This window comes from Anopheles darlingi, chromosome 2 (genome assembly GCF_943734745.1).
Source record: "Anopheles darlingi chromosome 2, idAnoDarlMG_H_01, whole genome shotgun sequence".
Taxonomy (NCBI): Eukaryota; Metazoa; Arthropoda; class Insecta; order Diptera; family Culicidae; genus Anopheles; species Anopheles darlingi.
In genome coordinates, this window is record NC_064874.1 from 93,824,402 (window position 1) to 93,836,901 (window position 12,500).

General features: G+C 45.4%; 1 protein-coding gene across 8 annotated transcripts in view; it reads left to right on the forward strand.

Moving 5' to 3' along the window:
- LOC125950077 (muscle-specific protein 300 kDa) overlaps positions 1–12,500 on the forward strand; it is a 74,377-nt gene that overhangs the window by 44,980 nt on the left and 16,897 nt on the right. For 6 of the 8 annotated variants that reach the window (XR_007468696.1, XM_049677679.1, XM_049677681.1 and 3 more), the window contains one exon: positions 1,561–12,500. This exon is cut by the window's right edge and continues 1,735 nt beyond it. The exons of 1 other annotated variant lie outside the window; for it this stretch is intronic. Coding sequence is in view for 6 of the 7 variants with exons in the window: in XM_049677679.1 (XP_049533636.1) it covers positions 1,561–12,500 (10,940 nt within the window). In the remaining variant the exon portion in view is untranslated. One more of the 8 variants, XM_049677686.1, reaches the window with a different exon arrangement.

Genomic DNA, 12,500 nt, shown 5'->3' on the forward strand with positions numbered 1-12,500 from the left:
CTACACACTGCCCTATCATTGGTGATCGTACTCAGTTACACTTCTGAGTGGCATATCCGCTTACCGTTTTCATTTGTCAGTTTTATGTAGGAGCGTCTACCGGGTGTATACCTCTTGTCTGATCTCTGTTGATTGATTGGTTGATGTTTTGTTGTGTAGAAAGTGAACATTTGATTCAACATATGATTTTGGAATAGATTATGCATGAAGAGCACGAGTAAAAATTAATAAATCAGACAGGAGGCATCACTATGGTACCGCCGTGCCCAGGTACACTATCTCATCATTTTCATCATCATCCAGCCCATCTTTGTAGTCTTTGTTTGTAGTGTTTCAGTTACGTTGGGGTGCCTTCTGTTTGTCGATGGGATTGATCTTCATTGGTTTATTTATCCTTTTCTTTTACCTTTTCTTTGTCTTAAATCGCTCTCGGTCTCGTACCCCCGATGTACTTTCCATCCTCACGCACCTCATTGACCACTTCACTAATTACCATCCTCGATCGATCCTACTAACTCAATCAATACTTACCAATAATACTACTACTACCGTTACCACCACTAAATATTGCTGCCACCGTCTGCCGGCTACCATTAAATCATCGCTCATCCGGGAAATTGGGTTCTCGCTACCTTGCCGATCACTCGACTTCACCATCACCGCCCTTTCATTTCGATCCTCGGTGTGGGACTAATTCCTGGTGCGCATAGGAATGTCGCGAGCGAATTCGAGGTTTGCAGTCACAGATGAATCAGTTGAATGATAAGATAAAACTTTTATTACGCCGAGGTGCACCCGATCCGTAGCGCCTCGGAGTATTTACCGGACTAAGCGTAATGCCTCAACTCGGAGACCGGAAGCCGGTTGCAGGTTTTTGTGGCTCTAACGGAACTTTCGGTTCTGCCCACAAGTCTGATCCCGTTGCGTCTGGTGTACGCAGGATCTATGTTCGATGGACTCGTGATTGAGTGTCGATCACATTACATTACATACTTTTATTGTAAGCGTTTGTTTGAGAGTTTGAGTGCGTGCCAAATAAAGTATATTCAATTATTTATCACAAATTTATCCTGTTTGTGTCGGGCATTCACCATTCGGGAACCGCCAACCATTCTACCATCTGCGACGGTTGTGGGAGGGCTTTCCTTACATTTGTCTTCGTCGTTCACCGGTATTGATTAGCTAGAAGTGATAAAACAGGCTAGAAAATAATTGAGTAGAGCTAGGTATCTTTAAAATGTATATTGCATTTAGCGTGTAATGGGAAACATGTATTCGCTCTATTCGCCTCCTAGAGGCCTCTCTTGTGCGCGCGGGTTCTTCAATTTTTCTGCCTCTCTTCCTCTCTCTCTTTCGTCGTTTTATTATCCACCTTCGCCTCTGCCTGTCTGCCTATCTCGCTCTTTCTCTTATCTGTGTCTGTCTAAACTCACAACGTCTAAAACTACGACAAGAAAAGCCTATCATCATCTGCCAAATCAAAACCACAACCAAATATTCTTCTCGCATTCCCCTTTGAAACAATTCCTCGAAAAATAAATTGCAAATTCCATCACTCAGGACCGTTTGATGCCGTTCGATTGGAGCGTAGAATGTTGCGAGCAGGAAGAACACTCCCCATCGCAGCCGGCACTATCGCTCTCCACAGCTCCGGCACCAGCAACCGCTGATCGTGGTCGATCGATCAGCAGCATCGTCACATCGCAACCGTCACAGCCAGCCGCTTCCGTGTGGGGCAGTAGTGGCACCGGCGGTGACGGTGATCTGACGTATGCAGAAGTTGTCGCCGGGCTTCGTCGTCAGCGCAGCCAAAGACAGTACCAGATCGAGAGCGATCGTACGAACAGGAATGTTACCAAGATATCGATCAAGTCTACGCCACATCAAGCAACATCGCTACCACCTGCATCCCAGAGCATACCACATGCCGCCACCACTACTTACTACTCCACGGTCGTGAACGAACCCACCGTCGTTACTACGTTTGCCGGCCATCCCCATCATACCACTCGTACCCTCGTCAATCTGGCACCGAATGAGTATCAATCGAATACACCAACGGCACAGCCTGTTGCTGCAGTCCAGGTCGCTTCTAAGCAGGATCAAACTGGACGTGGATCCCGTAGAATGGACCCGCCAAAATCTCCCAAACCACCGAAACGCTCAGCGTATAAACCTTTGGTGGAACCATCGATCCCACAAGTAACCACGATTATTGCTGGCTCTACCTCGACTCAACCGGTGGTGATGATGAGCAACATCGATGTACCGGATGCTGTTTTACGTGAGGATTACAGTTCCTGTGAGGTAGAACAGTTCGCGTTAGTCGGCAATAAGACCTACGCGGAGGTTCTGAAAGAAATAGCTGCATCGAATCAACGGCGTCTTCAGCAGCAACAGCAGCAGCAGCAGCAGTATGTTGCATCCACTCGAGTTGGTGGTCCGCAAGAATCGTTTGGCAGAGCAGGAGCCAACTTAGCAGTCCCTTATTCCAACACGGGACCAAGATCGCGATCTAGCTCACGTAATTCTCGTACCGGTGGTGGTACGGTATCTCGAGTGAACATTGTGCATAGTGAACAACAGGCAGTGCCTAAGAAATCTAGTCAATCCCAGCAAGTTCAAGCGAAGGCTGGTAGAGCAGCACAAAGTGCAAGTTACAGTACTCCCAAGGATACCCAGTACAATCGTGTTGATCGTGATGCACAAGCTCCAGCAAGCGTCGTGAACGTCATAGCATCCGAACAAAGAGAAACATCCGAAAACACAGTCTACAAGAAGGCGAAAAAGAGTAAGATAAAGCCGGGCAAGGATCAACCGAAAGGTTCGTCCGGCAAGCAGCAACAACATCAGCAGCAGCAGCAGCAGCAGCAGCAGCAGCAGCAAAAGCAACCGGAAGTGTTTGTGAGCGAAATCGTAGTGACAAAATCCGAAATAAGCCCAATGAAAACGGTGTCCGTGGTAAATTTGACCGACCAACCGGAGGTGATCGCCAGTGCAGAAACGAAGATAACGATCAATGTTAACGAATCAGCGCAAACCTCTGTGGAAGCGGTGAATGTTTTGACGGAAACGAAGGAAGCGGCTCAACAGGAACACTATGTAACGCAGATTCAGCTCGATCAGGGATCGCAACGTCAGCAGATTCGGAAGAATGCTAAGCAAACGAAGAAGCAAAAGACAACGTCTCACAAAAAGCCAGCACCGATCGTGATACAGGAGGATCGAACGAACATCTCTACGATCGAAGTGGTTTCGCCAAAGGAAAAGAGTGTTTCTGTCGTCGATCTTCGCTCACCGAATGAACCACTGACGGTGACATCGATTGAGTTGCCATGTGTTGAGTCGGCTTCCATATTGGAACAGGAAGACGGAACGCAAACTGCTTCACAGGAAGGTCCAGAACAGAAGATCAGCTCTGAGCAGTATGAAAGTGTCGAGCGTAATGGAACCGTAATTTATAGTACAACGGTAATATCGGAAACGACACAAACTGTAATGCTTGAACGTGAATCACACATCGACTATGTTCCAATTCAGCAGGAAGAGCCATCATTGGTAAAAGAAGAAGGCGATCGTCAAACACACACTGTGGTTGTGCAACAGAAAGAAGGAGTGAAAAACAAGGAAGGACCCTCGAGCAATGAGGCGTCAAATGCCTGGTGTCCTCCGACAAAGAAGAAAATTAAAAACAAGAAATCTAAAAAGGTTCTGGACAGTAAAAATGCAGATCTCTCTATGAAGGTGGAAAAGACATCAGAGGTTGGCTCAATGGAAGTGCAGGATCAAGGACGAAACGTATGGGATGTTCATGAACCAACGACCGAGGCGATCGTGCTTATGACTGCCAGAGAGGAATCCTTCCTTGCTGAGATGAGCAAAAGCCAGATTGCTTCTAATGAAACTGAGATGCGTGCCCAATCTGACACAACACCAGAATTAAAGATCACTGACATTCTAGCTGGTCCATCAGCAGAAGAAATTGATTTAATGCAGGCAAGAGAAGAGTCCTTCTTAGCCGAAATGAGCACAACTGATGATAGCGCAAAAGCTGGGATTTCTTTAGACGAAACTAGAACTGAGCCGGCGGTTAACGTTGATCGAGATGCAGATACAGAAGAAATAGTGCTTATGAATGCCAGAGAGGAATCCTTCCTTGCTGAGATGAGCAAACCGCAGACTCCCTCGGATGCGAAACCAAACGAACCTTTTGGCAAAACCAAGCCTGAGCCAACGGTAACCGTTGATCAAGATGCCAACTCAGAGGAGATTTCACTTATGCATGCGAGAGAAGCATCTGCGCATGATGTTAAGCATGAACAGCAACAAATCGTTGACCCAACGGCCGAAGAAATAGTGCTTATGAATGCCAGAGAGGAAGCCTTCCTTGCTGAGTTGAGCAAACCGCAGACTGATGAAGCTGAAGTGCGTATCCAACCTGTGGTGGAACCACAAGCAAAGATCCCTGAAAACATTGCTAGCCCAACAGCAGAAGAAATTAATTTAATGCAGGCAAGAGAAGAGTCCTTCTTAACTGAAATGAGCACAGTTTCTGGCATTGATGATGCGGAGATGGCGCATCAGATTGAGTCAAGTAATGCGGCAAGTGAATCGCGTAAAACAAAAGGTTCGAAGGATGACTCCGAAAAACAAGCAATGCTACAACCGACGCCGGAAGAAATCGTCGTGATGAGCGCTAGAGAAGAGAGTTTTTTGGCTGAAATGAGCACTACTGTCGTTGCTGATAGTGTACAGATGATCGAGAACGTAGCAGAAATCCTACAAAACTCTGGACTAGAAGTTGCAAATAATGCAGTTAGCAAATCTCAGATAAATGCAGGAACTGATCCGACTGTGGAAGAGATTGTTCTTATGACGGTCAGAGAGAATCTGAATCTGAAATCTGAAGGGACAGAAACAGATGTAAAGACGGCCGACGATCTTGCTTCTCCAACGTCAGAAGATATTGATTTAATACAGGCAAGCGAAAAATCATTCCTTTCTCAAATGAGCAACATAGATGAAAGTGGTAATGCTTCTGTGATCGAGATTAAACCAGAGCCAACCGGTTCTTTAGATGCTAACAAAAGTGCGCTAATGCAAGCAACCAAACCTTCAAGAGATCTAGCGGTGCAGGAGGAAGTCATTGATTGTAGACCCCAAGGTAGTTCAGTTCATGAGCCAACGGCCGAAGAGATTGATCTTATGCATGCACGAGAGGAGTCATTCCTTGCTGAAATGAGCCGAGCTGTAGCTCCCCCTGCCAAAAAATTGGAACACAGCCAAGACCCTCAGGTAGAGCATGGATTGCACGAGGGCCCAACAGAAGAAGCGAAATCATTGGTGGCTGAAGCAAAGGCACAGGCTGATACGATACCAAAGGCAGACAGGGATCCCAAACCATCGGATGCCGCAAATGCTAGCTCTGTTTCACCGATTAAAGCATCAGAAGCCGTCAGCTCATCGCCAGTGAAGGGACAAAAGAAGAAACAAAAGGATAAGTTTAAGAAGATCAGAAAGAGCGATGCCGCTAGTATGGCCGCGTTTCTTGAGGAGGAAAGAAAGGTGTTTGAAGCGGAGACAGTGACGGAAGCTAAACAAGTGCAAACCGTTGAACCGAATCCGAACCAAACGCGTGAACAAACATCGCCAGGTTCAAGCATAACTAAGGAACAGATAGAAACGATCATCGTTGGTATAAACTTCGATCGACAGAATTCAGTTCCGACGGTGGCAAACGAGTCGGTAGCCGTTACCCCATGTGAACCGCCGGAAACCACATTCGAAGTCAACCTTCCCGAGAGCCCGGTAAAGAGTGTGAAAGAGTTTAGAAGCAATCTGGTGTTTGAGGATTATGATTTCATGACGGGTTCACCGGTGAAACGCATGATGGAAAGTAATCTGGAGGATAAAAATGGTCGACCGAAGGCAGGCAAGTTCATGCCAAAGCTCGAAAGCATTCCATCGGATGCTGATCTGCTGGGTAATGGTGGAGATAATAATGGAAAGACAACGGGATCACCGACGAACGTAGCTGCCACAACTTCGGTATCGAGTGTAACGACAACAACAGCAACAACCACACAGCGGTCAGCTTCCACCAATCAAGATACGTCGACGGATACAGGCAAGGAAGATAACGATCCGGTGCAACGTATACTGATAAACTCTCGGTGGCGCGATAATCGACAGAAAATTTCCATGATCACTCACGAGGAAGTCCTGCTTCAGCCTATTCAAAACATACGGCTATCTCTGCCCAAAGTAACGGCGGAAAGAATAGAAATCGCTCCTAAGGATGTGACGATAGACGTGGTTCCGTTGGAGCCGATCGTGCTAGAAACACCCAAAGACGAACAGACCGTACAGATTGATGATCTTCCTGGGCAGATAGCCACGGAAGTGTCGATGCTGGATATAGCTCCTTCCGTTGTGTACGAGACACAGTCCGTGGATGTGCTGGAGAAAGAGGCTTCGTTGCCCAGTGCGGACGATGTTCAGTTGAGTATGGTCGTGGCAACAGAAGCACAACATCCTTCATCAACCGAGGTCGCTGGAGAGATGACTCTGAAAGAAACGCAAGAATCATCTCAACAAATCTTTACCACGACGACCACCTCGGTCATGTATCGTACAACCACTATCACCTACATTCAATCGGATGAACAGGAAGAAATCAATGAAATCTACACCAGCCCAACAGTAGTAGAGCAGACTATCACGACGGTGACGGAACAGGCAGATCATAGCTCAGATGTGAATCAAATAAGAGAACAATCGGAAGCCACTGCTATCGTGACGAGCGAAACTGAGAACCAAGCCAATCTATCAATTGTTTCGCAAGCAGATCGTAGTTTGGAAGAGCATTTGGTTACGCCAAATGCGACGATAGTGGTTGACGAGAGTGAACCAATCGTTAGCATCGTTACCGATGACGATCAGCAGGCTGTACTGAATAATTCAGTGTTTTCGGAGGCTGATCGAAGTATGCGAGAAGAAATCGTCGAACAGGAAGCGCTCCAATCGGTGCAAAATTCTGAAGCAGATGAATCGAAGCACAACGAATCATTTGTTGAGCCAGTATCTGAAGCAGCAGCTTCCGAATCGCTTTCAGAGGATGGCAAGACGGTCAGTGTTTCATCGGTAACGTTATCGGGCCTTGAGCTGGACAATGTGTCATCTTACAGCTATTGGCAGTATCACGATGCAGAACGGCATTACGCACAGCATTTTGTGTTACCAGCGGTTACGAGTGGCGCAGCCGAAACGGAAACAACGGTGGTGGGGATGTCGACGTCACCGGCGGCTTCGGTTGACGAGGATCAAATTACTGAGGAAGCGATTATGCAATCGCAACCTATGCCGGCAACTTCGGTGGTGAACGTCTCAGACCAAGTGGTGGAGCAAAAGAGAATGGATGGTTTGAGCATTAAAAGTGGTGACGATGGTGTGGTGGTGATGGCAACGACTGAGCAACAAGAGAAACAGCTGGAAGAGATTTATCGCACATTGCAGCAATCGTACCTTAGCGTATGGCAATTGCGTGAGGCTGAAAACGCGTATCAACAGATGCAAGGACATCAGGAGACAGTGTGCGAACCGGCACAATCCTCGAAGGAAGTAGTCAGTGACGCCGAACTACGGGTGGATGCAGTGCTCAGAGAAGGAAAGGAATTGACAGGTCCCTTGGAAGATGTTATCGATACGGAGGAGTCGGAATTAATAGTTATGCGGGACCAGTCTCGTCAGGTTGATAGTGAGCTAGAGGTAATGAAAGGGTTGGCAAGTTCCGTTAGTAATTGTTGGCAACTGAGGGACGCTGAACAAAGATATGAACGGGATCGTGCAGAAGAGCACGTGACTATACAGCAAGTGGATCGAGAGAAAGTTGCTATTGAACAAACTGACGCAACGGCATTAATCTTGGCTTCTGCACAAGAAGGTGTTTTTCTGGATGTAACACAACAGAAGCTTGAGGGCGTGAAGCTGGAGATCGTCCATGATCAACTTACTGCCAATAACGAATCAGTACTTACTGAGCAGTCAGTTACTTCTGGCGAAGATCCACTGATGAAAGATGCTTTCGGATTTGTAGAAAATCCTTTGGTTCATGAAACTGCTCCTAGCTTTGACACTTATCAACTTCGCAACAGCGAAATGAAATATGCTTTATTGAAGGGACAACTCGTTCAACCAGAAGTTGAAAACCTTCAGTTACTGGTTTCGGATGTCGAGGTACCAAAGGAATCCATATCAGATTTGGTACCGGAAATGGCATTAAGTGCATCATCGGTTTCTATTGATTTGCCTGTGGCCACGCCAGAAAATCTCGAGAGTCCTCTGCAAAAGAATCCTGTTAAACATAATCCATGGGATTATGAGACGGTTCCGTACTACAATGCTCAACAGCTTTGTGAGGGTGAGATGAAATATGCTCTCTTAACGAGGACCACTGTACTACCAGAGTCTTCTGACCTTCAGAATGTTGCCTTAGAAGCCGAAGAAAAAACAGACGATCATGATCATGGAGAAAAACGGCCTGTGCAGGAACCTTCGGCAACCGTTTCCTCGATAGCAGCTAGTGAAAACCTTCAAGTGGTACTAGAAGCTGAACCTGTAGCGCATATTTCTAAATCGGTTATGAGACTTAATGCGTTGTACTACGAAGCTGCGCCATATTACAACTTGCGTTCGCTTCATAACGCTGAAGATCAATATTATGCAAATCAGCAACGCGATAGGGAATTAGTAGTGCCATTGGAAGAATCTCAAGAGGTTTCCGATGTATTGAGCAATTGTTCGAAGGAAAAAATCTCAGCTATTGAAAATGAATGCATGGTTGAGAAGAATCGAGTCGTTGAGGCTATATTCGAACCGGATAATGAAACTACAAAAGATGTGCTCCTTGTGGCACATGATACTGGTATTGCTGATAGCGAAGGTGCAGAACAGTGTGTGCAGTTAGAAGAAGCAAATAATCTGTGTAGTGTAACTACTACTGAGGTAATAGGGACATCGTCTGAACACTCGTTGGTACCCTCGGAACAAGCAGGTGTTCTCGAGAAAGCTCAAAACGATGAAGAACAAGAGCTTCGTCGTATATCTGAGGCTTCAAAATTGGAGTGTGCTGATGGTAAATTTAATGTAAATCCATCTTACACTATTTTAACAGAAGAAACAGCGCTTGCTGGCTTGGAACAGCTTTCACAAGAAGCCAATCAATCCGTGACCATTGTTGAAGAGAAGCTGCTTTGTGTGGAGAAGAAAATAGAAGTGTTGCCAGAGCAACAATCGGATACGGCGGTTTTAGATGATGAAGAAATAGAGCTTCGCCGATTGTCCGAAGCGTCAAAGAAGGAAGATGTGGTTTATCAGAGTGATGCTTATCCATCAATGGCAATTCCGACAAAAGAAACTAGACCAGAAATGGATGTAAATCTGTTACCAGTAGAAAAGTCAGCCGTGTTAGAGATAGTTCAAGATGATGAAGAACTAGAACTTCGTCGTTTGTCTGAATCTCAGCAGTTGGAGCCCTCTGGAGATAAAATTGCTGTAGATGCGGCCGAAATCACTTTTGCCCCTGAAGAAATATCGGAGGTAGAAGAGAAAATACCGCAAGACAATGATGACACAGTGGACATTGATCAACAAGTGTTAGTTTGTACAGTGAGCGATGCAGCGCTACTGTTAGTGGAACAATCAGATGAGGTTGTTCTAAACGATGAAGAACTAGAACTGCGTCGTTTGACCGAAGAATCGAACAAGGAAAATTTAGAAGAAATATCAAAAGGTTTAATAGAACTTACACAAGACATTCAAGAGCTGAATATCGTTGCGGCTGAAATAGAGGATGTAACTCAAACTGACCTCCAAGGGCAGATTTCTCAAAAATGTTTGCCCGCGGAATTTGAACCGTTGCCCACTGATGTAGCTACCTCCATCGTTGAATGCACTGTAGAAGAGCAAACCGAGGTTTTGTACGAAGTTGTTGGAAGAACTGTGATTGAGTGCACTATAGTTGGAGAAGAAGTGCAAAGTGATCTTCCAGAGCCTATGGTTGTTATCGATTCGAAACCGGTACCGATGGGCACAGATGGATCGAAGCAGCTAGATTCAGTTTCGACTGATTATGAAGCTCATTCAAAACATTTGCAGGATTCAGAGGAATTGTTTTTGATAGAGAATCGTCAAGAGTCAATCGAAAGTGAGGAGGAACCAACGGTTATACATAATGTTGTTGCACCACTGGTATCCGATTTGCAACAGTCCGTTTCTCAATCAGATGTTTCAATCGTTAACATTCCTTTGGAATGTGGTATTGAGAGCGGTGGGGTTGAAGTGAGAATATCAAGCATTGAATCCAGTGAAGTTATGGTAGAGTCTTCGAGCTCTTCTGTGGAACAACTGGATGAGGGAGAAATGATTGTAGAAGGAAAATTGCTTGTTGAGGTGAATATTCCACGAAAGGGAACTGTTAAAGAACCAGAAGCTACGGGCGATCTTTTCGAACGGAAAGAAAAACGTAGAAAAGAGAAGAAAGAGTCTAAAAGAACTAAAGCTATCAAGGAATCCGTTCAAGCACCATTGCCTAGTGCTGCGAACGCCATTCCAGTTGAACCATCGCCTGTAAATGTTTGGGATCAGCTGAAGGGAAAGAAGACTTATGCAGAGGTGGTCGCGGGACGTGAAGCAGAGCGTAAGAGATTAGCTGAGGAAAGAGCTCAGGGACCGATGGTTAGCCTAGTTTCGGAATTGAACAAAGCATCTGCAAAGAAAGTAGAAAACGTTCAACCTAAAGATGCAGAACCTTACAACGATCCCTCATTATCACGTAAGGAAAGCGTCGTTGAAGTCGAATTGACCGATGACCAAGATCTGCAGGACTTTATTGACTACAACAATACAACGAAAAAACGAGTTGAAATAAGTAGTTCATGGGCTGATGACGAATATGAAGAAGAAAGCTCGTCAAGCACTTTTAATACATTAGCACAAAGTATTGTGTTAACAACTAACCCGCAAGCATCCGATGATCCAATTTCTGATGTTGTGTCAGTGACGAATGTGTCCTCAGAGCCTGTTGTGGAAAGTGTTAATTTGCCAGAAGGTAGTGCAAAGCAGCCATCAAAGGAGAAGAAACAAAAGAAAAAGCAAAAGAAAGAATTGCCTAAACCAGTTGTTCCGGAAATAAAGGAGGAAGTAGTGAGCATAATGGATACTCCAGATACAGCACACACAGTGCAAACGACTGTGCAGAGCAGCGTTTGGCAAACGGGACCGCTATATGCTGAGGTTGTTGCACAAAATTTGCACAAAGAGAGCATACCGTTTAGTGAGGACGGTCACGATCCGATTGTTATGTCTGAACCAACAATGGAGGTGGAGTGTATTTCCGTTAAAAAAGAAATGGAACCGAAAGAGACACATGTAGCTAAGAAAAAGAAAAAGAAGCTGGTTAAAAAAGCTGAACCGACTTCGTCCTTGGTAGAAACGGTACCTGCAGAAACAAAAATTGTGACAGAGTCTGTTGCGTCAGAGCAGATTTCTGATGAAATAGTTGCGTGTAAAGATCCAAATGGGGCCGATGGTGCAATCATGCTGGAAGTCGGAAGCAACAGTCAGGATGGAGTTGATTCATCTGTTCTTAACGAGCAGATCGTATCCACCATTCCTCTGAAAATTGATGAATCTTTTGATTCACAAAGCATGACCATCGTAAACGAACCTGAAAAGGACAATGTACAAGAACCATTCTTAGAAGAAGTAAAGAGTGAGCCACTAGAACGCGACCAAACGCCAAGCAAATCTAAGAAACAGAGGAACAGGAATAAGAAAAAGTGTCACAATGTTTTGGAGGAACAGGAATCGACAGAGAGTGAACCCAGTAATTCATCACAACTCAATTTGATTCCCCTATCGGAATCACCAAAAGAAATAGCTCATTTGCAGGAGCATTCCAACGTGGAAGAGGAACCATTAGAGGAACCAATAGCTCTAGCCACGGATCATGAGAAGCACGTGAAATTTTCTAGAGATCTTGAAATTCTAAAGGAGGTACCTTTATCGGAGTCTCCAAAAGAAATAGAGCATCTTCTGGTGCATGCGCATGGTCACGAGATCCCGTCGACGATTGAAGAGGAATCATCCATTGCTCCGGTCGTCGACGATGCTCACAAGCACGTGCATTTTGTGAAAGAGGTTCAAGTTCTTCCCGTTGTTCCCATGTCAGAATCGGCCAAAGAAGTGGAACGATTGTCACTGAAGGAATTTGTAATTGTTGAAGAGCCAGAAAATGACGCCAATTCTTCGCCAACCTCTGCTCTGGAGGAAAACGATACTTTGTCTTCAAAGGATATAGATGAGAGTCAAAAGCGGGTACATTTTGAAGAAGAAGTACTAGTGGTTCCGGTTGTACCACTGTCGGAATCTTCGAAGGAAGTGGAACGATTGAGCCGCAGTTCGTCAGTTGAAGAAAACAGTCTCACTAGGATGGAGGAAAC